Here is a 27,934-nt window from a genome sequence, read left to right as displayed (position 1 = left end):
GGCAAACCACCAGGGAGGACTGTGGAAACCCTGAATTCATCGCGCCCTTTGGAATAACTGGAATGCTCGGTTGTACAGCCAAAGGCATTTCGAGATGCTACTTCACGGTGTAAAGTAAAATGAGGTGGAAAAACAAAAGTCAAACACCAAGGGCGGCACTGCCCTGCTCGAGAAAGATGAACCAGGGCGGGCTCTCCCATGAAGACATGCCCCCACGCCAAGAGGCATGCGTGACGGCCAGGGCCTGCCACAGAATCACACCTGCCCCTCAGTACCCATGAGGAGGCTGGTTAAAAAAAAAAGTTAGAAATGTGCCCTGCTCACAAGAGAGAAAATTGCATGTACTCTGAAAGTATTATTATCTAAGCAGTAGGCATGCTTCTGACCGCAGTCCGACGGTCCACGGTTCACCACACACACATACATGTATGTACACTGTCACAGAAGGGTCGTGTCTCTCCCTACCCCCAACCCAACTCCACGTGTTTAAGTCCTGACCCCTGGTTCTTCAAAATGTGACCTTATTTGGAGGTAGGGTCTCAAGAAATCAAGTGGTCATTAGGGTTGGCCCTTGGCCAATATGGCGAGTGTCCTTACAAAAAAAGAGTTAGACACAGAGACATACCTAGCAGGAAGACAGTGTGAAGGAACGGTGAGAGAAGACAGCCATATATAAGCCCCAGAGCGGGGTGCGCCTTCCCTACAGCCATCAGAGGGAACCAGCTCTAACGACACCTGGCTCTGGCACTTCCAATCTCCAAACTGGGAGGCAGTCAATGTCTGGTGGTTAAGCCACTCGGTGCACAGTCCTTTGTCACTGCAGGACTTGCAGCAAAGTGATGCACACACTTACATGGACATATGCACACAAATACACATGTGCACGCACACATTCATGCATGCATATTGGTGTACAAACATACACGTGCACACGTGCACACGTACACACATGCACACACACACCTCCCTCCAGCTACAAAAAGCAGGGCGAAGTTTAGAAAAATATTCTGTTACAAAGCCCCAGGGAGATGCTTCAGGAAACTGGCTGATACTCGGAGGCAGAGGGAGAAATCCAATCGGCAAGGTGGCTTTAGGCTGCGAAAGCACAAGCCCGGCTGCCAGCATGTGCGGGCACTCTGACGCACTCCCACGGGAAGGAGTGGAGCAGAGGCCGGCAGCACTCACCTGGCTCCTGCTCACCCTTCCACTTCCCTCCCCTCCCAGCACAGACTCTGGGCTTGGGCTGATGTTTCTGAGTTCATGAAAACCAATGTGTAATGCCTGCTCAAGGCTCCTGGTGCTGTAACCTGATCTTCTGTTTAGTCTGGGAGGGTGCCTTGCACTGGGGGTCCTGAAGCCATCTGGAAACCCAGTCCTCCTTGGTGACTGAGAAGCCACGTGCAATCTGTGAGGCTCAGCAGCTGGAGTCAGGAGGCCATCAGCGCTTCCGTGACCAACATTCAGCAGGCAGCTGTGGCACACTCCCGGGTGCCGGGTTGGTGTTACACCCCCTTCCCTACCTTCTCTATCTGCTCCTCACACCAACAGCAAGCTGGAGGGTCTCACCCATTCCACACAGGGGCAGGCCCCAGCCCGTGGTGCCAAGACCTGCCCAGGGTCAGGAACAGAGGTCTGGATCCATGGATCCCACCCACGGGGCAGGGCTCTGCCCCTGGGCACTTTGGGAGGGAGCAGACCCAGGAAGGGGGCTGTGCTGATCCAAGAATCGAAAAGGAAAACTTAAAGAGCAAAGGCAAGGCAGCGACAGGCTGTCTTTGAAATCATGTGCCTGCTGCTTCATGACTTTTAAGAAGGCTGTTTCTCTTCCGGGCCTCAGTTTTCTGCTCTGTAAAAGGAGAGGACCAGGCCAAACGAAACTCCCCCTCCCCGTCCCCCCAACTCACTCCCTTTCTGCTCCTAACCGGTAATTCTGTGATGTTACCATGAGCCTCGTGCACAGGTGAGGCACTGGGTCATTCTGCATCTAGTGATGGTGGCGGGGCGGGCAGAGCCCCGAGAAAGCAAGCCAAGGCAGCAGCCAAGCTGCCTCTGAAATCCGCTGGCTAGTCCTGCCAAGAGATTACAAGGGTTCCGGGAAGGAACTCCCTCCCCTCATCAGAACTTTATCTCTTCAGTTAAAGGAGTTTATTCTGCTAAATGGAACCATCCCATTTTTTGTGCCCTAGTGCGATGGAATGTTCCCAAACGGATCTGCTGAGATTGGGAGGAAGGAGATGGAAGCAGGCAATGTGGACTCACTGGCTTCCAAACAAAACAAACAAACAAACAAACAAACAAACAAACAAAAACCAGTAAGACCAGGAATTAGAAAGTGGGGAAAGCGGGGACGGGGTGTGGGGCAACAGGGAGGGCTCCTTCCTTCCCTGGGGTATAGGGAAGTGGAGATCCTTGGCTTCTCAAACTGCTCTAAGGCTTGCTTCAAGACACACACACACACACACACACACACACACACACACACAAGCATGAGCATGTACACGTGTGCCTGTGGCCCCGGGACCTCCCCAAACCAATCCCTGCCCAGCACCTTTTGGTTAGGTCCCTCCTCCAAGTCCCATCCCCAAAAGACTCCACATCTCAGCAGGGAGCCAAGCCTTTAAAGCAATTTGCACTTAGATGTGAATTTGATGGGAATATTCACAGTTTAAAATAGGGGCTTGTTTACCCAGAGGAATCCCTCATGGGGTGAAGTGTGGGTAATGAAGACATACCCAGCCCCAATATATTGAGGGAAGACTGGTGAGCAGAGAACAGGACAGGCTTATAGGAAACCTAGACTCAGCACCTTCCCATGGGGCCAGGACCCTGACACCTACAGAGCCGGCAGTTGGGTAAAACATACACAGATGCACAGGCCAGCCAGCTATGTCTGTGCCGTGGTCTCATTAATTCTTGTAAGACACATTATTCTATTGGGAAAAAAGTAGTTCAACTGCCAAGCTCTTGCCCTTCTTCCCACTGCACCCTCCCATCTCCCAGCGTACCCTCTGATGGTCTCCAATATTATCCCAAAGATAGGCTTTGGCGGGGAGGAGAACCTGGTCTGCTTCATTCCAGAACCAGATGAAGCTCATGGTGACCCAGGAATGGGGCTGAAAAGTCTAGCAGGCCCCAGGGCAGTGCCCGGCATGCACCGTTTCTGCCTTGAGTCTGTGAGTCCCCCATCGAAGATCTTAGACTCAAGAGGTCCCTCTGCTTGCGACCTCAGACACTACATTCTTATCTTCTGCAGGAACATGGGTGCCATCGTGGGGCAGCATGGAGGGCAAGGCTTTAGAAGAAATGCACCGTGGTCTTGTCTAGAGCAGTGAAAACCAGCAGGCAACAAAGGTGTGTAGTAAAAGAATCAGCATCTGAAAACGGCAGTTTGCTTAACAGATGAAATGCTATGCAACCTTTAGAAAGGATACATGTCAAAACTGCACTGCAACCTAGAATGGTGTTGTATTACTAGAGTGTGCCTGTAGGGGTACAGAGTCCTGGTTAAGAATGGGCTTTGGTATGCACCAGACCTGGGCTTTCTCTTCTCCGGAACAGGTCTTAAACTACGACTGCCTTAGGGAGCTGACGGGAAGCACAGGTGCCCAGGATGGGGCTTGTCCTACATTAAAAGGACCCAATGGATAGTAGCGAAGATAAAAATAAACATGAAAAGATTTGCAACTCAAACCACAAAGGTTCATGATACATAAAGAACTCTTACAAATCACTAAGAACAAGACCAAAAACCCAAATACAAAAATGGGCAAAAGACATGGACAGTCGACACACGAAACATCTATAAATTATTCTTAGACACACAAAGATTCCCAATCCCGCTCATATTAAAAGAAAAGGAAAATTCAGTTGTGAGGCCAGCTGGCCACCAATAAAATGAGTTACCAGTGTAAGAGGAAACAGGAAACTCCATGAAGTTGCGTGGCCATTTGGCATACGGACCCAACTTTAAAATATGTGGTGTCTTTCATCCAGTAATTCTAGTTCCAAGAATTTATACTCAGATATAGTGGCACAGGTATAAAATGACCTATACCCACGCATCTCCAATGCCACATTGCTTGCAATAATAAAAGACTAAAATAACCGAAGTCAATAGGGGGCTGGACTATTCATAAAATGGAATATTAAGCAACCTTTAAGAAAGTAGTACAGTGCCCAGCTCTATGAGGACTGATATAGCACAATCTCAAAGGTCTACTGTTAAGTGATGAGTAGTCACATATATATAAGGTGTATAGCATGTATACTAGCTACTTTTGTTAACAGAAATGAATATGAATGTATATGTGAATATATATATTTCCATGCAGAGATTAGCCCTGACAGGGTAAATGAGAAATGGTAACAATGGTTTCGTCTGGCATGAGAGGACAGGTAATCGGGGGCAGCAGACTTCTTTTCACCGTGTCCTTTTCTACTCGGTTCATATATTAACTTGTGAGGAAAATGTACCTAATCAAAGTGTAAATAGTACGACAGACAGACGGGCAAGAACTAAAAGGAAATATGGCAGCCATGATGGGAAATTAGATCCCTGGAGGAGACGGAGTCAGCATCTCAACGTCAAGGATACCGTTTGCGTACAAGTCATTTGGGAGAATCTCATCCGTGTACTAACTGTGGTTAACCCTGGAGAATGGGGAAAACCTCATGTTGAAGGGAGGATGAAAATCTGAAGGAAAACCTATCATTTTTATTTTACAAAGGTTTGCATTACTGAACTTGTTGCTTTGATAATCAGAAAAGTAATAATTGAAAAGTAACGCATTGCAAATGTGAGCTTTAGATGCACATGGATGTGTGAAAGGCCAGGGCTGGCCGCGTGTTGGGTCCTGCGGTCCCTCAGTCTCCCGTCTCCATCGACACGAGCGGTGGGGTCCTTACTCAGCCTCGAGGAGCTAATGCATCCCGACCAAATCATGGCCTCCTCCTGAGGAAGTGTGCTTTCTCATTGTAACATACTTTTAGGAGCAGGCTTTTCACTCTACAATTGTATGATAACTTAATCTTCCTTTTTCACCAAAGACTGTGATTGGTCACAGTCACATACAGACGGGTTCCTTCCATGAGCTGTAGATTCCCAGAAAAGCTGTGAAACATTCTATGAGTAACCAGATTCCTCTTTGGGAAACAAATGCTGCAGAATTTCATGGATTATGTCACAGGCAGGATGCGTCATAGGAAACTCCCACTGAAAAGTTTCCCCAGATCAGTCCAGCAGAGAACAAAAATTCGAAGCTGACTCTGTTATGCTTACACAATAGTTACTCTCTGCTCCACTCAACTTAAATGTGCAGATGAGTTATCTTGTAACCTCACCATACACCTGTAAGACACACACAAGTACTTGTGCGCATGCACACAAAGACTCAGTACATTTGAATCAATTTTTTCAAAGATTTGAGTAAAGTTTTAAAAACAGTGTTTGGGTCTACTAAATCTAGTCTTCTGTAAGCAAAACAAAAAACAAAAAAAAAACAAAAAAACCACACCATGCCTTTTATTAATGCTTAAAGCAAACGCGGGGGCGGAGGTTGGCAGGTGGACAGCTCTGCACCGAGGCAACCCCAGACCTTGGACCCAATGCCAGTTCAGCCTCGGGATTGCTGCCCTCCTGCCACCCGGTTCCCAGCCCTTGGGCTCAGCCCCAGGGTATGAGGTCAATGAAAGGATTTAGCGAGGAGCCAGCCCTCTTACTGGAATCGCCAAGCTCTTCCCTGCTCCAAGGCAGGAAACGTTCAACAACGAGCCTTCCTGGTCCCCAAGAAGGCACTCACAATTTCAGGGAAGGAAAAAAGTACCAGCAATCAAGAGATGGTTTTTAAATGAAATTCCTGGTGAGCACTAAGAAAACTCACCCCAAGGACAGACCTACCACTTACCAGCAGGAAAAGGGTTTGAGTCTATTGAATCAGCTGCTGACGGATTGCAAGGGAGCTGCTGGAAGGCTCTAGAAGGTTTCAGTAACCATTCACAGAACAGGTCTCATCATCATGGACATTAGTGTCACCACGCTTACTCTACAAACCCACGAATGGCCTTTTCTTAAGTTTCTTTAAAAGCACAAAGCCACATGTGAAGCCAGACTGGGCAGCAGGCAGGCCCCGATCCCATTCCCTCTGACGCTCTTTGGCAGAAAGAGAGAACTCCAGGAAAGTCCCGATGGTCACTCCGAGAGCCCGCCCTGCCAGGCCTGAGCGGCGACTCTGGGTGATCAGGCCGTGCATCGGTGAAGAGCAGGGCGAGCCGGCCCGCTCCGATTTTCAGACTCCCACCTCATGCTGCCGACTAACGCCATGGACCACACAGGTTCTGAGCCTGTCACTAGATGAGCATTTGTGGTTTAAACTAAGAGAAACTCGCCCTTAACACCAAGGACCTGACTCTGGTTCTGGTTCTGTTCCACTCCTGTCCTGTAGCCGAACCAGTGGATGACATGGAATCTTCTCTTTCCTGCCACTGCTCTGTGCTCTCCCAGTCCTGTCGGGGGCCAGCCCAGCTGGACCACATTCTGGGAAAAGTTAGGGCAGCCCAGCTCTGAGAGCAGCTGAGGGCCAGTCACCTGCTTCCGTCTACTGCCTGTGTGGTTCTCAATGCCAGGAAGGAACCTCTGCAGGAGAAGGAAAACACGGAATGTCTCCATCCACCAGCGGGCTGCACGATAAGCAAAGCTAGCAGAGTAAGATGGGGCACAGGAAAAGTTGTGGGAGGGGATTTGGCTTCATGCAAAGAAATATACTTCCTGAACAGTAAAATGACAACAAACTCACAACTATCAACAAATGAACCTAAAAGAAAAACAATGAAAACAAAAACTAAGCAAACAACCAGAACAGGAGCAGAATCAGAGAAATGGACATCACATGGAGGGTTTCCAGTGGGGTGGGGGAAGGGAGGAATGGGGCGGAAAGGCACAAGGAAGAAGAAGCATCACTGGTAGGCATAAAATAGACGGGGAGAGGTAAAAAATGGTATAGGAAACAGAGGACTCAAAGAACTTATATGTACAACCCATGGACATGAACTAAGGGGGATGGAGAATGCGGGAGGGGAGATAAAGGGGGAAAACTGTGAAAACTGTAATAGCATAATCAATAAAAAATACTTAAAAGAAATTAGCCCCCCCAAAAAAGAAATACCGTACACTCCTTCCTTTTGCTTAAAGCCAACAGAAGCCAACCACTACCTCACGTCTCATTTACGAGGACTCTCTGCCCAACCACGGAACCCCAGGAGCAGAGAGCACTGAGGATGAGAACCAACCAGTTACACCGATGATGCAAACAGGATAAAGCCTGAGAACCAGCAACAAGGGAGGGGGTTGCCATTTGCTTGTATCGTCTCTGCTTCATCCTGTTTACCATCCTGTTTACCCTCCAGAAGCCCCCTTTGATCTAGGGGCCAACTGCAGCTAACCTCTTTGCTGCCACGGTTTTCAGACCCCCATTTGATTATCCATTGATTCGTGTGTGGTACAGCAATCTGGCGGGAAGTACGTGAGTCTATCCAGCGGGAAGTACGTAAGTCTGGAGAAAAGAAGGTCTGGGTTGGACCCCACTGGAGTCACACACTGACTGCGTGATGCTGACGCAAGGGATTGTCTCCCCTCTGAAACTCGGGTTCGTCATCTGTCCAATGGGTATAATTTCTGTAGCAGATCACCAAAATTCCTGTCTGCTGGGAACCTTAAAACGTGACCGCTTTTGGAAACAGGGTCTCTTTGCAGATGTAATTAGTTAAGATGAGGTCATTGGATTTAAATGGGCCCTAAACCCAATGACTGGTGTCCTTATAAGAGGAAAGGACACACCGAGATGTACACAGAGGAGAAGTCGTGAGAAGACGGAGGCAGAAGTTGGCACGACTCCCCCACAGGTGAGGGAGTGCCGAGGGTGGCTGGCAGCCCCCAGGGGCTACGGGAGAGGCACGGGGCTGATGCTCTGCCAGAGCCGCTGGAAGGAACCAGCCCTGCCCTCTCTGATTTTAGACTTTCTGGCCCCCCGACCTAGGAGAAAATAAATATCTCATTTTAAGCCACAAAGTCTGTGGTAACTGGGCACAGCAGCAATAAAAAAAACACACGTTCCTTCTACTGGTTACGCAGATTACCTGAGAGGCAGCCTGTGAAAGCGGCTGGTCTCACAGGACAAGAGCAGATGAGACCCTCAGGCTAGGTAGTCACTCCTGCCTTCTCCTCTGCACACAGGGCAGTAAAGGAACTTTTCCATACACACCAGAGGCAGGTGGCCCCACGCTACTTGCATGTTTTAAGACCTGTGGACAAAACGGGCAGAGTGAAGAACTACCTGTGCAGTGAGTGCACGTGGCCAGCAAGGGCTGCAGGCACGGATGGTGTTGTCCACAGAAGCTGCTTTGTGAAGACGAAGCTGCGAAGCCCCAGAGTTGGCAACGAGTATGCACCTTGTCAAACTGGAGAAGGGACACAGGGGCCCCAAGGCCTCAAAGACTTGCTGAGGCTGATGAGTAGGTGATCATAACGTATACTGAGCCTTGGGGATATGCCAGGCATTGCACTAAGTGATTTGAATGCACAATCACATTTATTTCTCAGAGTCAGCCTATGGGGCCAGTGGTCTTGATCGCACAGGTCAGGAAACAGACTCACAGGTTTAAGTGGTGACCTGCCTCAAGGCCTCCGGCAGGGAGCGGTGAACCTGGGGTTAAATGGAAGCGCCTGTCTCAGGGTCTTTCACACCATCCTGCCTCTTATCAAACAAGGAAGATTGGCCCCAGGATTCTTTATCTACTGGACCACATACTCTAACAGGATCCTAGAACTCTCTCCAGGTGCCAGTTTGCTCTACAGGAAATAGGAATGACAGGGATGACAACTACTCATTGCAGCGTGCAGTCATTTCACTGTGCCCTCTACGTACATTATCTCACTACATCCACACAGCACCACCTTGAAGTAAGGTATAACCTCTATTTTGTGGACGAAGACACTGAAGATCAGAGCTTCAGTAATCTGTCCAAGGACAAAGCAAGTAAGTGACAGAGTTGAGATCTAAACCCTGGCTGCCAGCTCTCCGAGCTCCGCCCTAAAGAAGCAAATCTTGACGTCCCTTTCTTTCTGCTTTCCCAGAACACACGGTACGCCACGGCTCACTGAACCTAAGAATTCATTTGAGCTCTTAGCTGTATCTTGAAAAGCCGTGTCTGCCATCTGCCCCTACTTTGGATGTTTGGAGTTCTCCAAATGCTCCAGGTGAGTGACTTTCTCTTCAGCTGGGTGGTTGGAATTCTCTAGATAATGTCTAGACACTCCCAAGAATGTCTGTTTAGCATGTGCACAGTTTTGAGCACACTAGCAGGGACCCAGTCGGTCCATTCCAGACAGGGACCCCTCCCCAGGAGAGCAGGGCAGAAAGTGGAGATCCCACAACAGGAAATAACAGAGACTGGGTGTGGGGATGGGAGGCTTCCCGTGCAGCAGGAACACAACCAGCAAACATCTCAAGCTGTGAGATGTTAGAAGATTGACCAGACCCAAGATGTTGCATTGTATTCTAAAAATGCTTAAATCTCCTATTCCCCGCACCTGAGTTTCTTGAGCAAAATGAAGAAACATAACCCCGAGCCATGGTCCCTGCATTGCTAACATCATGCTGAACCTCAGAATTGGTGCAGATGGTTAAAGGTCCTGTGTCTCAGCTTATCTGGCCATTGGGGGATGGAGAAGGGAAAGAAGACCAGACTTGACCTGTGAAGTCTGGGCTGTCCGTAACGAGGGATTCTCACCCCCTCCTAAGTCATCCTCCCTCCATGGCATTGTGGAAGGCTCAAGTGTGTAAGTGGTTAAACCTCTTTATGAAAAGCATTCTTTAAAATCACTTGATTTCACTCTCTTGATTCACGTTTAACAAATAATGGATTGGGCCAATTAATGTCAGAGCTGGGATATAAGCATAAAACAATAGCCCGAGAGAATATGAGATGTTTAAAACCCGGAGCCCAGTTAGATTCAAATATACAGGTTGTCTCAGCCTGGACCACGTCGGCTACAGCATTTAAGAATTCAGGAGCATAGGTGCAGCATTTACAACCACTTCTGGAAACAGAGGTCCTGGGGTAAAGGAAGTCAGATGTGTGGTCCAGGAAGAAGCCCCCAGTCTGTATCTGCACCCCGGCCACCCCAAAGTGTGCTCTAGATCAGGGGTGCCACTGTGTCTTGCTCTGGGTCTTCCTTCCCCTTCCTCCTAAAGCTTAGCACAGACATTTCATGTCCTTCCCTCTCTCACTGGGCTTTCCCACAAGGCCCAGGACAAACCTGTTCCCCACCCCCACCCCAAATCTCCTGGTGTGAGAAACACTCTGGGGCGGAATGAACTGCCCTACCACCTCCTCCAAGAGGATTTACCCAGTAATTGTTGGGGCTCCCTGAGGGCGGGGTTTGCATTTGCAGTTTTGCAAACTGGAGGGCCACTGAGGAAGTTACTCATCTGTCATTGTCAGTCGAGCCCTATCATCAGGGCCCCGCCCCCCTCCCCCCAGGAGGCTGCCGTGTTCCCCGCAGGGCTTTAATGACCTCGGCCGAAAAGGTTCTTCAGTTTTAACAACAGGCCACCCCACTGCTGACATTTTCCCTCCCTGCTTCATCCAAACTCTAAATAGCACTGCGAAGTTTCTTTCTTTCTCTCTCTCTCTCTCTCTCTCTCTCTCTCTCTTTCTTTCTTTCTTTTTTAAATCTCATGAAGAATAAACTCCACACTAAAATTTTCTCCTGGCATTACAGACTTTGAGATCTGTCAGTGTTTTATTTCTCAAACAAACTAACAACAAAAAAAAATAGGGGCATAGTTTTCATATACTTTTTTAAAAATTGAGTTAAAATATATATAACATAAAAGTTGTTGTTTTTACCATTTTAACTGTATAAGTTAGCAGGCATTCATCACACTCACAAAGTTGTGCAACCATCACCATTATCTCCTTCTAAAATTTTTCACCACCAAAACGGAAACTCGGTGCCCATGAAGCAATATGAGGCAGCATTTTTGAAACATCTGTGAGGCCCATGAAGTATGAAAGAGAACCTAGACAGGGGGATTACATCTTGTGGCAAACACTAGGGGGAAACAGACTCGAAGAAAATAAACTAATTATTGATTGTATTAGAGTACTGGAATAACTATCCTAATTCACTTTCTAAACTTTTGGCAATTAATTTTTATATCCATTTTTGGTCTCAAATAAGCATACTAGAAAACTAAAGGTATACTGAAAAACAATATGGAATAGCTTGCTTTATTAAACTAATGTTTTCCTGAAATTGTATGCAAATTAACACTGGCATTTGTCATTATTTGAAAGTACTGGAAAGTAAAAGAAATAAGAAAAACTTATTTTCACCTGCAAATCTCAAGCACACAATTACTGATTCACCACATGTGCATCACACTTAAATTCAGTTTTGCTAATACTATAAAAAATTGTCCTGCTTACTTTTTCTTTAAAAAAACAAACAAACTGGGACTTTAACAGTATTAGGACCAATTCTTAAAGGAATGAAAATGGTAACTAGTTTGGAAAGGAAACTAAAGTCTTGCCTACCGAAGCCTCAGGTGATCCAAGATCCAATTAGTAGAGTGACTTCTAAAACAAACCAAATAACTAGAATATTTCTGCACTTTTGTCAGCCTCTGCCTAGGTGGAGATTACGCCTTTGCATAAGAATACATCCCAGATAAATGATGTCAATCAATGGTTAACAACTCAGAGATAATCCCGCCCTTGGAAAGTCCATTTGCAGCTTAACCCTCCAGTGGGGTTAACTGATGACTTATCTTCCATTAGGAGCACCCAGCACATCAAAGCATTGTTTGGGAACAGAGCAAAGCAGACTGGGAGGAAGGAGGCTCTTTTCCTCCCTGGCTAACTGCTGGAAGTGAATATTTCCTAATGGAGATAGCAGCTTTCAGTTTAATAAACAAGCCATTTTGTTTGAGAGCTGAAAGGCAGTGCAATCTCTGTGCTGTTGATGGATGTCTTTGCGGACACACGCTTGGACCCGACACACAAAGCAACACCAGCCTCCGTCCTCCAAGCCTCTCAAACCCATTCCTGGCTGCTGCGCTCCCCCCATCCCCAGCCCTCCTCTCTAGCTGCACCAGGGACCAGCACAGGGGTCCCCAGCGCACCTGGGACCAAGGAGATGAACGGAGCACCTATTATGTACCTCTCTCTTCCCAGTACACTCTCTCCCTCCTTCCGAGCACACCCACCAAGGGAGCCTTCTCCTCTCCCCACCTAAAAGAGAACAGTGCGGGCTTTCACGATTCCCCCAGCAGCAATGCCCAGGGCAGTCTGGAGGTGCTGAGGAGAGTGATCTTTCCGGCTTAGGCCAGTGCCTTGAGTCGCACTCCTAGAGCTGCTCCTCTGGGACCAGGGTCTCGTTTCTGCCAAGCCACCTCTGGACCCAGCTCTCAGGACGTCTGGTCAGCTCTCTCAGACTTCAGTCACAAAGGCTCATCGTCTGAGGTGAGAGCTGTGACCCTGCTGAGTGAGACCTGTGTCATTCCATCTGGGGATCCACCTCAGAAAAAAAAATTAACCTGATGGACTCAAGGCTTTCCTCTTAAAAAAAGAAAAAGAAAAGAAACCTTGTTTGCTAAGGAGCTCTTATCAATGCCCAAAACATGCAGATGTAGTCACCTGATCATTTCTAAAATAATTAAGGCTGTCGTCAACCCAGATTGCTTCGCCTTATCAAGCAGAGGTTCTTACAGCATTACACAAAAAGGTTTGGAATGAAAACCACCCAGACTCGTGTGCAAAATTGACCAACTAGCTGAGGGAGCTGGCAAGTCTACAAGGGTACTTGCAATAAAGTTAGTTCCTCTTGGATTTGCCTGCTGACAAGTGTCTTGCCCTCCTACATGCAAAAAAATAAAAGTGGGAGCAACCACCCCACAGTAATGAGCAGTGAAACAGCAGCACTGAGGCATCCATTAACTCCGCTGCTCATTGCCAATGAACGAGAGAGTACGATGAATATGGGCAAATAACAGGTGTTTTAAACAGTGTAATTTGTAGCCACCAACTAGACACTATTAAAGACCACTAATTATCTCTTTAACGACGGGTGCACATGTGGATAAGTAACCAGAGTCCTTTCAAGCAACCACCACAACCTCCCCCACAGTGTAGGAAAAAAACAAGACGCTTCTATCATGGGCACTGAAGTTAATTTAAAATCTTTTTTTTTAAGATTTTATTTATTTTTAGAGAGAGGGGAAGGGATGGAGAAAGAGAGGGAGAAAAACATCAATGTGGGGTTGCCTCTGGCACACCCGTAACTGGGGACCTGGCCCACAACCCAGGCGTGTGCCCTGACTGGGAATCGAACCGGCCACCTTTCAGTTCGCAGGCTAGGACTCAATCCACTGAACCGCAGCAGCCAGGGCTGAAGTAAATTTAGTTTCTTCAATTCAATTCCCAAGTAGGAACTACAAAGCAACCAAATTTTGAGTCGCGATAATATACACATTTAGATGCTATCATGGAACCACTAGCACAGACTACTGCGGTGGCATAGGGGCTGCAAAGCAAGCATTTACCACACAAATGTATTCTCTGTGCCCTTTTCCTGTACAATGCACCCAAAGGCTTTACTGTGAGCCAATCTCAAAGAAAGACCAGGACCCGTACTTATTTATTAAGCTTCTGATTTATTAACCTTGATAAAATTCTTCGTTGAAGTAACCATTAAGAAAGGTATACGGAGCCCTGCCTGAATTTACAGTCTAGAAGGGACTGCCTCCCGTAAACTGAGGCTGCGACACGGGACAACACAGAGCAGAACCTAAGAGACAATATCACTACCCTGAGCAAGTGAATCCATCTCGGTTTGGGGGCCCAGTCCCAGGGCACACACAACACACAGCCTGGCACTTCGGAAGCACCAAGGAGACAGAATCACTTCTGTGATGGCAGCAGCAGCCTTCCAGGAAAGCATGGGCCTATATCATCTTTGTGTTGCAGAGATAAACGCACAAAGGGAGCCCAATTCCAGGTTCAAAACATCCTAACCAGCTCCAAAAACCTCAGCTGAGATCAGGTTCTAAGCACATTACAGCTGAGCAGAGGAATCAGGTTTGGAAACTGGTTCCGTTCCCCATCTGGGAGCTTTGGCAGCGCTCTATCTTCACTCTGCCTTCTCGGGATTCCTAAGCCTGGCCCGCTCTGCTCCTCCCGGAGAGTCACGTCTGAGGTGTTTCCAGGCTATTGGAGCTGATAAACCAAGGGTTTCTACCTGCTCTAAAGCCACCCTTCAGAGCTTGATAAGATGAGGCCTCAGAGGTGTTGATGCTTATTTTTCAAGTCACTGGAACACAAGCAGCTTAATCGTTAAACGTTTTTTTTTACCCTGAAGTGTTTACTAGGAACGCAGAGATTCAAGACTGAAGAACGCACTTAGGCGTACATAGCTTCGAGGTAAGGGTCGATCTGTGCCCTGGGAGGAATCTCAAACATTACCAAATCTGGACCTGTTTCAACTTCAGCCTTGATTGGTTTGGGGCTAAACATCTGCAACCCAAACATAAATCTGGACAGAATTCAGTTTGACAACTGCACTTGACTCAAGATAATATGACAACTTGCCCCTTGCCCCCCCCCAAGAACTGTATGTTTCATAGCCTGCATTTATATTTAGAACACAGACAAGGAGAGAAGAAGAGTAGAACTGTGTGTCCAAGTTACAAACAATAGGAATAGGAGAGCCTCTTGGCAGAAATAGGATTCCCTGTTCCCGGGAGGGGACCCTTGAATAGCCCGACAAGGTGATGCAACTGGCATGCCTTTGGATGTTTCAGGGGTCGTAACATAGGCCAGAAAGTAGCAGGGGGAGAGGAGACGGCCCCAAGTTCATGTGGCCAAAAGAGAAATCTGAGCAAAAAAATAAATGAAAAATTTTAAATGGATATTTTGCCAATAAGGCAAAATAATTTCTCTCTATGCAAAGGAGCTCTATCTAACCCCAGAAGTCTTGGTTTCGGTGCCCCTACTGATAGCTGATCAAATCTCAAATACATCTCTTAGGGCAACCTAGGTATGCAGCATGGAATCACGTGAGGACACTATCCCTCAAGACAAAAATGCAAGAAAAGTAGAAAAGTCAACCAGAGGAAACAATGCAAAGAAGATCTCAGCAGAAGTCGCACTCCAGGTTCTAATTCCCAAGCAGGATTTGCATAAGATGAAGATCAAGGCTTTGTCAAGAGCTGCTTCTTCAGAATTCTCTCCCACTCCCCTGAAAGAGCTCTCCCTAGGCTGTTTACACTAAGAAGGGCCCAAAAGGATGGAAACTTGAAGGCAGAGGCGAGAAGCTCTCCTTTCCAATTTAACACCACTGCTACGAAAGGTGAGCTGTTCACTTTAGTGTCTCCCTGTTGCAATTCGAGCAGACTATTCAGTCGCTGTGAACAGATCTGAATACCGTGCTGGGCTGTACTTCATTCATTCATTCATCCATCCATTCTTAAATGGGTGCCTACTGTGCTTCGTGCACTGTGCTGGGCACAGTGGGGAGAACCAGGCACAGAGTTGCCCTCTGGAAACTTATTGCAAGAGGGAAACCAGGCCTTTTCAATCACAAAGAAATGCACAGTTGTGTCTATGATTAAGTACTTTGCATGTAAGGGACCTACGTGTTTTGAGAGCCTCTAATAGGGGATTTTGAGCTAGTCAGGGAGGTCAGAGGAGGCTTCTGTGAGGATGTAACAATTGAACAGCCTTGCGAAAGCTGACAAGTTAGCCCACTAAAGCCATGAAGGGCACTGAAGCTGTTCCAGGCCGGTGTGAAAGGTCCTGAGGTGGGAGCAAGAGAAGCTTACAAGAAATGGTGATCGTTTCGGTGACTGGTAAAGAGTAGTGGAAAATGCCACCGTGAAACATGCCCCTTTGACATAAGGATTATTTTGAGCTAAAGACAACTGAGAATAAGCAGATACAAGAAATGCTTTCCGCCCTCCTCCTATTGGCCTAAAAGCTGGACATAAAGGTATAAAAGTGCCCCCTCTCCCAAGAAGGACAGAAGTTAATCACCGGAAGTAACTCTAGACCCTCATCAGCCCAGAGACGGCAGTAGAAGAATCCATGTAAGAAACCTTTACTAAAGCCAGTTCTTCTCCACCATTAGTTTCCCCATAAATTGGCCTTCCCACAATGTGCTGCTCCTAGAAACTCAAATTCCTTTTTCCCTTGGTCATGTTACCTCCCTATAAAATTATCATGCTTTGCTAAGATGCTGTACAAGCTCAAGTTCTAACCACTCCCTTTGAGTTACTCATCATACTTTTTTTAAAGATTTTATTTATTTATTTTTAGACAGAGAAGAAGGGAGGGAGGAAGGGAGGGAGAAAAACATCAATGTGTGGTTGCCTCTCACTCGCCCCCTACTGGCCCACAACCCAGGCATGTGCCCTGACTGGGAATCAAACCAATGACCCTTTGGTTTGTAGGCCAGTGCTCAATTCACTGAGCCACACCAGCCAGGGCTACTCATCATACTTATGATGAGTAACTTATCTGATGCATACATTAATAAACTTTCTTTTTTCTCATTAATTTGTCTTTTGTCAGTCTAACTTTCAAGGCTCCAACCAATGAACCTAAGATGGGTAGAAGAAAAAGACGTTTTTCCTCCCCTATGTGGGGGAAAAGACTCCTGGAGAGGTGGCTGTGGCCAGATTATGCAGGATTTGGGACTTAATTTAAAGTGCCATTGAAAGGATTGAAGGGTGGGGGTGGGGAAGGACATACCATTTGCCGTCTGTCCTAATAGTGGTCTGCTGGTCTGGCTAAGCCCCAACAAGGCCGGGAGCCTGGTCAGGGAATGGAATCGGGCAGTATCCAGGCCGCCCTGGGCCTCCCTCCCACAGGCATTGGCCCAAGGACTTGGGGATTCTAATTCTGGGGCCCCGTAAAAACAGTGAACTTGAAGCCAGGCCTGAAATAATTTATTTACTTTGAGTGTCTGATTTCTTTTTTCTTAACTTGATCGTTCTAAATCCAGCCCTGGAGATAACACAAACAGAACGTATATGGTGCCACAAACACTGGACAGCACATTTATTCTCTGCTTGATGAAGTTCATACTGTAACATGTAATACAGGACCACCAATTCCAGTGTTATTTTCAGACACTCGCATCTTTCTGACAGTCCAGAGGACACAGTCTGGGGTACAGAAGTGGGGTACAGCCTGATTCCGTTGGCCGCTCGCCTGCTACTGAGGACGGCCCTGCTTTCAGGTGGCCTTGGATGAGCCCTTGAGGCCCGAAGGGCTGACGTAAAGTCAACTGTACCGCAGAGTCAGGTAGCGTGGGATTCAGCCCCGAACCACACTGGTTTGGGATCCCGGTTCTGCCACCTGCTCGTGGTAGAACAGGCTGCTGGACCTCTCTAAGTCTCAGGCTCCTCGTCTGAAAATGAGATGACAGTACCGTCCTTGGGGCGTTGCTGGGTCAAAGGACATCACGTATGTAACGTGCATGGAGGGTGCCCGGCAGGAGGGGTAACCCGGAAAGGTAGCCACAGCTCCCTGTGGGCCAGCGATCCCCCAGGCTGCCTCATGAGCAGTGGTACATTACATCCAAAAGGAACGGGAGCCACGAAAGGAAAAACATTTCACAGACGACTTTCCCAGATCAACCACTGCCCAAAACCACTTCATGCTCATTTTAAAAGCATGCGAGCAGCTGCTGCTGATTTCAGACAGGCTCACCCACTTTAGCCGCCTTCTCTGTCTCTGGGGGGGCCAGTGGCAAAGGCAGCACCAGCTGCCCCGGGACCTCAAGTGCAGAAAGGCAGCAGCAGGTCCTGTGAGAGGGTGCAGCTGCGCGTGCCCGCCTTGTCCTGGCCCATCCCCTGAGAGGCACCGACAGTTTCCTGCCCTCTATTTGTCTTTTAGGCAGATCTGGAAAGTGACAATGGGAGACGTTTAGCTCCCAGTAAATGTTCTGGATACAGTGGGAAGAGTAGGGGACCCAGTTTCTGGACATATAGCCTTGGTGCTGTGGCACTTAGTGTGCCTTGGGATTTTTTCTCTTCTTTTTTAAAACAAGGTTTGATTTCCTAGTTTGGAAGATAAGCTGAAGAGGGGACAACATCCACTAGGAAGCCACGCAGTCACGTTGCAGAGCTCCACTGCATGGTGGAGACTTGTTAGCTGTCAAAGCTTTAACTTCTGTGGAATGGTCTCCATCCTCTCCATTCACATGACTTCTAATATATGTTTCTCAGAAAGGTCTCGTGGAACATAAAGTTGATATCAGAAAGCATCATATTCTGGCTTCTGGGAGCGTTCTCCAGGCACCCAGCTCCCAGCAGCCACCCTTGGCTCACTCAGCAGACACTTTCGGCCTGCTGGTATACCTCAGACCAGCGTCTTCAAGCTTGCTGTGGGAACCCACTCCTTCTCTAGGGTGAGGTGGGCTTGGGCCAGCCTCACATGTTCCAGTCACGGATTCAGTGTAAAAGCATCACGAGGTTTCTTGCAGTTATTCAGAAAGATTTCTTGTAGTTATTCAGAAAGGCCGCTTGCCAAAATCCTAACAACAACCCTTCTCTTGTGCAAGAGTGCCTTTGTGGGCCTTCTAAAGGCCAGGGAGCAAGTCTGAGGATCTACAAATCAGAGGCCAGGTGGCATGGTTTCCTGCCTTTCTTTGGTACAAAGAGCTTTGTAGCTGGGACACAGATATGAAGTAGAGGAGTGAGAATTAAGCTATTCATGTCCAATGCCCTTTCTCAGCCGCCTTTCCCCTGCCCATGTAAGCAGAGGTCTTTGGGAAAATCACCCATCATTTGAACCAGAACCTGAGCCCATTTCATATTAAGTAATTCTGCAGAGTCTTAGGATCATCTGCCTCAGTTTCTTCCATGTAAGGGAGAGAAGACGAGGTCTATGCGCAAACACTGAAATAAGTAGACAGTTGTCAGCTTCCTTGTGGGTGGGCAGGGGGCTGCTCACAGCCTTCTTCCCCACTGCCTCGCCTCTCCGGAACAGCAGCAATGCCACCTCCGCATCTCTCTGGGCCCAGTGCCACCCACCCTGCCCTTTCAAACCTCAGCTTGGGTCCAGGTCAAACATCTAGCCCTTGGTAAGTCAGAATTACAAAAGGCCTGAGGTTGTGTGATGAAGGGAATTTACTACTCAGTTCTTAGTACCTTAAGACAAAAAATAAAAACGTATGTTGTGTGTGTGAACTGAGTGAGTCTCTTCTCGACGTCCCCTCTCCCTCCATTCTTTTCCTCCAGCTCTTAGCTGTCAGCTGAATTACATGCCCCAGATGCTGCAGTCCCAGAAAACAGAAGGGGACGTAAAAGGTGTTTACAACTGGTTTTGTTCCTATTCCCAAGGAATGGAATTCCCTTAAAGCCCTGCTCATCACAAAAGCGCAAAATTACTGTGATTAGTACCTACCAAGTCAGAGCAGTTTCAGGGCAAACCTGATTCTGATGTGTAGCTGTCCATTACTGTCTTATTTCACCATTTTTTCACTTTTCTGATTTTGTGTTCTCCAGCCTCCTGAACTGATTCATGCAAAGTAAATGACATTTCATAATAGACTTTGCTACAATCCTACCCCCGGGGGGCAAACCTATTCATTCAACGTCCATTGAGGTAAAGCTGCCATCTGCCAGGGAAAGCCTGTGCTGTCTGGGCCACTGAAGGAAGAAGCACTTCAAGTTCATCTCGGGGAAATGTACAGGCTGAAAGCTTGTACCTTCTTAGGTTTCCTTCCTGAACATGTTGCTCAGGAAAACATCTTATTCAGAGCTGCCTGGAAACTTGAGCCTTTTTTTTTCCCTGATAGTAATTTCACTAGTTCGGGGGAAGTGGTTTCCCCTTGTCCTCAGTACCAGATGTCAGGAGAAGGAAGAAGTCCCGGGACAAGGCAAGGGGCAGAGGAAGCGGGAGACGACGGGAGCGGACAGCTACGGGGCGACTCCGGATCCGAAATGGTTTCGATTACTATACAAACGGAGTGGAGTTGGCAGGGAAAAAATGCCATCACTTCATTTTTAAAGCACTGCTCTCTTATGCTACATTCTCGATCTTTAGACTTAGAAAATCTCAACAATGAGTAGGATTTTTCTGCACCCTGGGAACAAAATTTGTTATTAGTTTTGGTAGTGGCAGTGTTGGGAGGTGATTTTGAAACACTGTCCCTGTCTTGCAGTGAGAAGGTATCATTCTTTTTTTTCCTTTTCTTAGAAGCTATACTTGTTTTTTTTTTGTCTTCGACTGTAAATTCTTAACTGTTAGAAATTGGGGGACGTGAAAGCAATAGCTAAACCAAGAAATATCCATTCTATATCCAAAGCTGGAGAGAAGATACCATATTTTTCCTGGTGTATTTATAATGTGCCTGAAGTCTTGGAGAACATGAAGAGTGAGGGCAACTACTGGAAATAGCTGGTGAAGGTAGAATGCTAAGGTCTTAGGTCAATAGCATTATCTTTTATTAAGGTCTGGCTGTACGCCAGAACAGAAAGTGACTTCTGCCTCCAATCTGAATTTTATCCCTGCAATCTTCATTTTATCCCTGACAGTTTGCAAATAGCTTGGTTTGTGTGCCAAGAGTCTTGAACCCCAGGTGTATCTCTGCTACTCACTCACCTGGAGCAAGTCACTTACCTGCTGAGTTTAAAAAGGCAATGCCAGGCACATAATAGGTACTCAGTTAACTTTCCTTTATGACAGCATCATTGAGATGCAACTCACAAACCATGAGAATCACTAAGTGTACGATTCAGTGGTTTCGATATATTCACAGACATCCACAACCATCACCCCTGCTCAGTTTTTGATGAGTGAATGAATCCTAAGTTTAAAGGCGACACGGCTTTCAGTGCCATGCTGTATTCTGAATGCCTTTAAAGAGACACTTCGTGTGATACCCCCATAAGGCTGTGAAATCAGTACTATTATCATCTCCTTCTTACAGAAAAGTCAACTGAGATACAGACCCAGGTCATTCAGCTACACAACCAATATTCTTAACCAGTCTGAAAATTCTGTGACTCCATTAAAATGATTTCTTAAAGACTGTATTTATTTATTTTTAGAGAGAGGGGAAGGAAGGGAGAAAGAGAGGGAGGGAGAGAAACATGTATCATGGGTAATATATTGATTGGTTGCCTCTCACAAGCCCTGAACTAGGGATCTGGCTGGCAACCCAGACATGTGCCCTGACTGGGAATTGAGCCAGCGACCTTTTGGCTTGCAGGCCAGCACTCAATCCACTGAGCCATACCAGCCAGGGCTATTAAAAGAATTTTTAATAAATTAAGTTCCTTATTTATTACACCATTCACGCTATGAATAAAACATCAACACCCTTCCTCTTCATGTCCATGTCAAACTTGCTGTCCTAGGCTCCAAAATGTGTCTTTTCCAGGAAGTAGCAGTGAGCTCACTAGACTGTACACCCCTTCATGCAGGGCTGCATGTGACTGACAGGTCTCGAGCACCTGTCACTTAGCAGGGTCTCAATAGCTGACTGGCTAATGGGAAAAGAACACTGCCTGCCACGCATCACACGTGGGCCGCCTAGACATCCCAGAAGGAAGAGCCAGGTGCCTGTGGTGAGTTATTAACCAGATCCAAATCCTATTAGCCATCACCAGCTGGTGCCAGAGGGCCTTGGACCTGAAACTGGCATTAATGCTGCAGTTTTAGTCTCTGGAGCAGTAGGAATACATGAGTCCAGATAAACAAAGAAGAAAAATGTCACCCTCTGTACAACAGAAGGAATGGCATGAATCTGCCCAGCCTATCCACTTCAATGGGAAATCCGACAGGAGCACGTGATTTCAGACACCACGGGCTCACAGGTTTGGGGCTTGTGTGAACGGGTGTGCATCTGAATGGGCAGGAGGTAGAGGGAGACACAGCGACATGGTATTTCAACACCATGCCCAGCCCCAGCGGAGAAGAAGGAGTGGCCTGCCCAAGGTGGTCCTGTTTCATCAGCTCAGCTCTCCTTCCAGCTAAGTCTCTTAACAGCCATCACTTTTCCATTGCCACGGCCAAATGTTGCCTACAAAAAAGGCAAAAGTCCTGGTGCCGTTAGACAGCACAAAATGGGGAGAGGGTCATGGAAGGGGAGAATTACAGTTAATGTATTTTCATGCCAAAAAATGATCTTTTCCCCCCTCTCCGACTTGCTTTGCTCCCCAGGAACAAAAAGGCTATTCTCCTGCCTGACCGCAGGCCATATGTGATGTGCTTTCATAGCTCAGGGTCCACAGGAAATCCCAGGGTTAAAAGGAAACTCAGCTGGAAGCCCGGAGTGGCTGAAGGGAGGGCTGGCTCCTGTGTTTCTAAGGCATGTCACCAACCCAAACACAGCAGCCGCAAGTTAAAAGCAGGCCTCCCCTCCGGGCTGTCCCCCAGGAACTCAAGCTAGCAAGCTTGTGCAAAGTAAGACTGCCAGTGTCCCCTTGGTCTGCAGCATTAAGTAACAAAATGGGTTTCGATCCTTCTGTATTCAGGATGACCCACTTAAACAGCGTCCTCCATTTACATGGTTTTCAGAGAAGTTTCCAGGAGGAGTTTCGGAGGTTTCCTGGCAGCCCTGTGCTCCCAGGCAAAAGTCCCAGGGAAGGCAGGAGTCGCTGCCTCGCACGGTGGCTTGGCAGGAGAAGAAAAAAGTCCAGCAGCCAGAATACTCGGGTCATTATTTCTGCTCTCAGAATTGTTCCTTGTTGATTTCCTTTTTCTTTCCTGACAATTTCACCTATCTAGATGCCCACCTATGTGGTAGGGAAAAGTGTAATGGTCAAAAGTGAAGGTGAACATTAGCAAAAATCGTTGCCAGAGCAGCTGGAGGATGTGGCCAGGCCACCCAGCTCACCTCGTCGAGCCAGACAGCATCAGGGGTGCATATCCGGAAGGGTTAAGAGCAAGGCCCAAACTGATACTTGCACATCACATTCACGGCAGCACGATTCACAATTGCCAAAAGGTGGAAAAACCCCAAATGTCCACTGATGGATGAATGGATAAGCGAAATGTAGTGTACACACAGGGATGCCATTCAGCCTTGAAAAGGAATTAAATTCAGATGCATGCTATAATATGGATGAACTTTGATAACATTTTGCTACATAAAAAAAAATTAAAAGATGGAAAAGGACAAAAATTGGATAATCCTGTTTGGGTGAGGAAAAAGTTCTGGAAATAGTGGTGATGGTGAGTGTACTTCATAAGACTGAACGTTGCACTTAAAAATTTTTGAAATGCTAATTTTTATGTTGTGTGTCTTTTACCAGCTTCTGAGATCCTTTCTTAGCCATCTTTGAGTACCTCCAGCATCTCACACGCTCCGGCTCAGAGGAGCGACTTCACAGAAGCCTACAGAACCGACCACTTGTGCAGTCGAATGGTTGGAAAGTCAACGTTTAGATCAGTTTATAATGCACTTCCCACCAGGCATGGTGGATGCCCCAGAATCCAAACCACATTGCAGTTATTATTCCAAGAACTCCCTAAAAAATCTCATCTGCAGAAGTAAACATTCATCCAGCCATATTTCTCCAGCAGCTTCATGTGCATTAACCCTAGGAAAGTTCCATATAGATTTATTTCTCTTGCTCCCGGGACTGAACATTGGCATCACAGCCTGAGTCATGAACAGAAACATTAAAACAGCCCCAGATACACGACTATTTGGCGCAAAGTTAGAGGCAGCTGTGGATGAGTCTTCAAAGGCACTGCTACTTTACAGAAAAAATGCAGATTTGGAAGGCGTCTTTGAGGTGATTTAAAAAAAAAAACCCTCAACTAAAGTATAAGGTTTAAATATATTCAACAAATATTTACTAAGCGCCTAATTAATCTGTGCTGCTCGGTGCCCACCCTTCAGGAATGTGGCAGTGAGTGGATCTTCTTAGATGCTAAATCTGTGAAGATTGACTCACCCTGCCCACCTTGTCGTTCCCTAAAATCATCTACAACCAGAGGACTTAGTAGCCTAATAATAATAAGACTGTAGCTTTTAAAAAGTACCATGCTGACACGTTTTCTCCACTGTTTGCTCCATTAGACCCCAAAGCTGTTTTTTGCAGAAGACCAAGAATGCAAAGGAACGGGAGGACAGAGAGGGCCCTTGGGGTTTCGGGCTGCCCAGTGCGGGGTGAGTAAGGCCTCCGGTTGCCTGGTTCTTGGGAATGGCCAGTCTGTTCTATGTGTTCACTGGAAACTAAACTAGGAAACATTCTATCTTCTCCTTTATCCAATCAACCTTCAAACTACTCTTTCCTGAGGACCTACTCTGTGCCAGACATGTTGGTATCTGAGATGCAAAGACACAGATCACACGCACAGACCTCAGCCTCAATGAGAAGGTAAAAATCAAAACACACACACACACCACACAATGTGATGAGTGTGATGGTAACCAGGGTTCTTAACTCTGGCACTATGGACGCTTTGGCACAGATATTCTTTCTTGGGGGCCATCCTGTGCATTGTAGGATATTTAGCAGCATCTCTGGCCTCCAACCAACCAGATTTCAGTTGAACCCACTTGTCAAAAAAATAATCACAGATGTCTCCCAACATTGCCAAATGTCCCCCTGGGGACAGAATAACCACCAGCTGAGAATTACTGGTACAGACACACGCAAGATATCATGACCGGCACAGAAGAGAGATCCTTAAGCCAGAGAGGCACAGTCAGTGAGTGCTTCTCAAAGGGCATGCCATCTGAACTGAGTCTTAAAGGATGAGCATGAGTAAGCCAGAGAGGGGTTCCAGGCAGAGGACCCCAGCGGGTGATAAAACAGGGCGGAGGGACATGCCTGACGTGGACTTCAAGCTACCAACAGATGAGTGATGTCCATGACGAAGTGCAAGAGGGCAGCAGAGGGAGGTGGGGCCCGAGGTCAGGCAGGGGCCAGGCTACCAGCACCACGTGTGGGAATGTAGACTCCATTCTGGAAGCAATCACTCTTCACGTGATTAGAACAACTTTGCCAGTGTTTAACCTTCATGAATTCTCATCAAATGTTCCTTGTAGTTATTTGTATCCAAGACAGTACTTCTGCTCTTTCCGGCAGCGCTAATCAGTGCTGAATGTTCAGTGTACTGCTAACATCTATTGTCTATTTTTTTTGTCCTGACTTCTTTCCCTCAGATGCCAGGTTCCCTACTCAATGATACCTACGGGACCCATTTTCCTCATCAATCTAACTGGGCAGAATCCCACAGTCTCTCAATCTCAACTATTCTCCTCCAAAAATATTACAGCTCACATCACCTTCAGTAAATGGTTGTCATCTCACAAGCGAGGGAAAAAAAAAAAAAAAGGAAATCAGTCCTGGAAACTTTCGCTTGCTTGTCTGGGAGGCCAGGTCAGAGCAGATATTAATCAAGACGATTAAAACACACACACCACTGGATGTCCCGAAAGTCCCAGCTGTAGAGGTCAGATATTGTCTTGATCTGTCTGCTGTGTCTGCCCCTCGACAGCCCTTAATCTCACCTGCCAGTATCTCCTTCCGCGCTGTGGTCTAGGGGAGCCCACACCCCTTCAGCTCTTACAGGCAAGGGACCCAAGCCCAGCCAATCAGAACACTGCTCCCCACCACCTGGCCACCTCGTGGCCACGAGGGGGCAGGACAACCAATCAGAGCCAATGAGACTCCAGTCTGAGACTTTGGTTGGAGATGGGAGGGACTGAGAAAACGGGAGCAAGGCCCAGAGCTGCTGTCAGTCATCTCGGTACTACAGGAAGAAAACGCCGACCAAAACTGGAGTCAGCACAAAGGAAAACACAATCAAATGGGGAGGAGGGACGTGGGTGATGTCATTTGAACCCCTGCCTGAAGCCTCTGCTTGTGTACGTTTCAGGGATTTGAGCCATTAAATCCCCCGTCTGAAGCCAGTTTGAGTTACGTAGTCCTCGCTGTTAGCGGCATTTCACTTCCCTTAGGACCACACAGAACTAAACGTACACAGCAATGTAAACCCAAACTGCAAAAAAATTAACTTTTTCACTTTTAGTACATTACTTTTACTAATCACAGTATTTTATCACAAATGTCTTCAGTTGCTTTTTATAAAATGCACTTCACATTATGCCGTTTTAACCCACTAATTACAATGTGAAGAAACAACTAATCACATGGTGCAATTTTTTCATTTATAACTCTTTGAGCAAAGAAGCAACAAATCAGGCCTTGCTCCTAACGCCTCACTCACACTCACCCATGGGCAGTGTCAGGCACGGCTGTGTCATGTGTTACAGAGTGGCTTGGCTCCATCTTCAAAAGTAAGAGGAAACTCCACACCAAACATGTCAATAGAAATTCTAAACAAAATATAATGCTCTGGGTAATCTAACTGTTCTGTATCTTGGCTGTGGCAATAAATCCTGAACTGAATGCATTTATCCGAACTCATAAAGGGTTAGTTTTACTATGTGTACATAAAAAGCGAGTAAATCTTAAACATGGATTAAAAAAACCACACACACACACACAAACACATACCAACAATGCAAAACTACAGGAGTATTAGAAAAGCAACAGAAACCATCACACACCTTTACAAATCAGCACACCCAAGTGTGAAAGGGTTCTCAAAATGAAGTCACCTCTTTTGAGTTAAGAAAAAAAAATTTTTTAAGCAGTCTGTATTGACCACGGACAACACCTGATCTTTGTGAACTTGAAGAAGCCCAAGTGTGCAGCTCCACACTTCCTCTCTCTACACTCCACTATCGCTGGAGTGCTACAGACAAAATGGCCTGATACCTCTTCCCACTCTTTAACTTGGGTGAAGAGAGCTCACAAAACACAAAAACTGCCCCCAAATTCCCTGTAGGGCACGCAGTGGTGGGTCAGAAGTGGGCTTGAAAGGGAGCTCACATAGCACTATCCAACCTAAGAAAGATACTCTTCAGCTTTACCTCCCTGCCTACCTACCTTGGCCACATGCTCAAGGTCAGGGACAAATAATCTGACCAGATTTTAAAGCAGGACATGTATACCATTCATGTATTCCACAGCTTATTAACTCTATGCCTCATTTACCAGCAATGCATCTAAAATCATTACTAAATCCTTTAGAAATAATTATAGCATTCAATGATCAAGTAAAAATCCAAGAGAACATATCTACTTAGGCAATGCCTCCCCGAGAAGAAAGGGCTATCTATACAAATGGAAGGTCCTCAAGTATTTCAGTAACTATTAGGGAGAGAGAAACAATTTACACCAAAATTGGAACGTGAAACAAAAAAAGCATGTTTATAGCCTTAGAGCTATTCTGCCAGCTTTCTGAAAGAAAAGGTGGCTGCCAGAACATACCACTAGCTATGGAGAACTTCCAGAGCCTGAAATGTCCGGGGTGTACCTTTTCTTTCCCAGCAACTCCAGAGCCTCGGGTCCATAAAGGTAATTTTCCTAAAGAATGATGGAAAACATGCCTACACCACGCATTGGAGGCACTCGAGACGACCGCTCCCTGGGCGGCACTCGCCAGAGCTCCGGGGAGACCTACCGTGAACAGCGAGAACAGCATCCAGGTGGCAATCATGACCTCACGCTCCCTCAGTGACAACCTGATCTCGAGAACCAGCCGCTCCTAATGCTGCGCCCAGGTTTCCCTTTCCTCGGCCGGACACCCGATGTCGAGGACGCAGTCCTCTGCCAGGTCACAGCGTTTCAGGTGAAGTGGGACCGAGCGGGCATCCCGTGGGTGCAGGGACCCGGAGGACGCTGCCGCCCCAGGAAGCACACAGCCTGCAACGTGAACCGGCCCGACTTCTCCGATTCAAAGGTACACTTTGGAACCGCGTTAGAGCCTTCAAGGGCAAATGAAACAGGAGTCGAGTGTATTTATTTTTACACAGCAACTAATTATCAGATTACATTTT

At 47.0% G+C, this 27,934-nt stretch overlaps 1 protein-coding gene across 7 annotated transcripts in view; it reads right to left on the bottom strand.

Moving 5' to 3' along the window:
• Window positions 1–27,934, bottom strand: part of PALM2AKAP2 (PALM2 and AKAP2 fusion) — a 307,871-nt gene that overhangs the window by 41,871 nt on the left and 238,066 nt on the right. The window contains exon 1 of one of the 7 annotated variants that reach the window (XM_045840291.1): window positions 27,559–27,849. The exons of the other annotated variants lie outside the window; for them this stretch is intronic. Coding sequence (XP_045696247.1) covers window positions 27,559–27,594 — 36 coding nt within the window. The 5' untranslated portion in view covers window positions 27,595–27,849. Of the gene's footprint in view, window positions 1–27,558; window positions 27,850–27,934 lie in introns of those variants that run through there. 7 annotated transcript variants of the gene reach the window in all.

Source organism: Phyllostomus hastatus, unplaced genomic scaffold (genome assembly GCF_019186645.2).
Source record: "Phyllostomus hastatus isolate PE091 unplaced genomic scaffold, TTU_PhHast_1.1 phas_contig_34, whole genome shotgun sequence".
In the NCBI taxonomy this organism is placed as follows: domain Eukaryota; kingdom Metazoa; phylum Chordata; class Mammalia; order Chiroptera; family Phyllostomidae; genus Phyllostomus; species Phyllostomus hastatus.
Note: the sequence above shows the minus strand (reverse complement) of the source record. Positions and strands in the feature narration are given on the sequence as shown.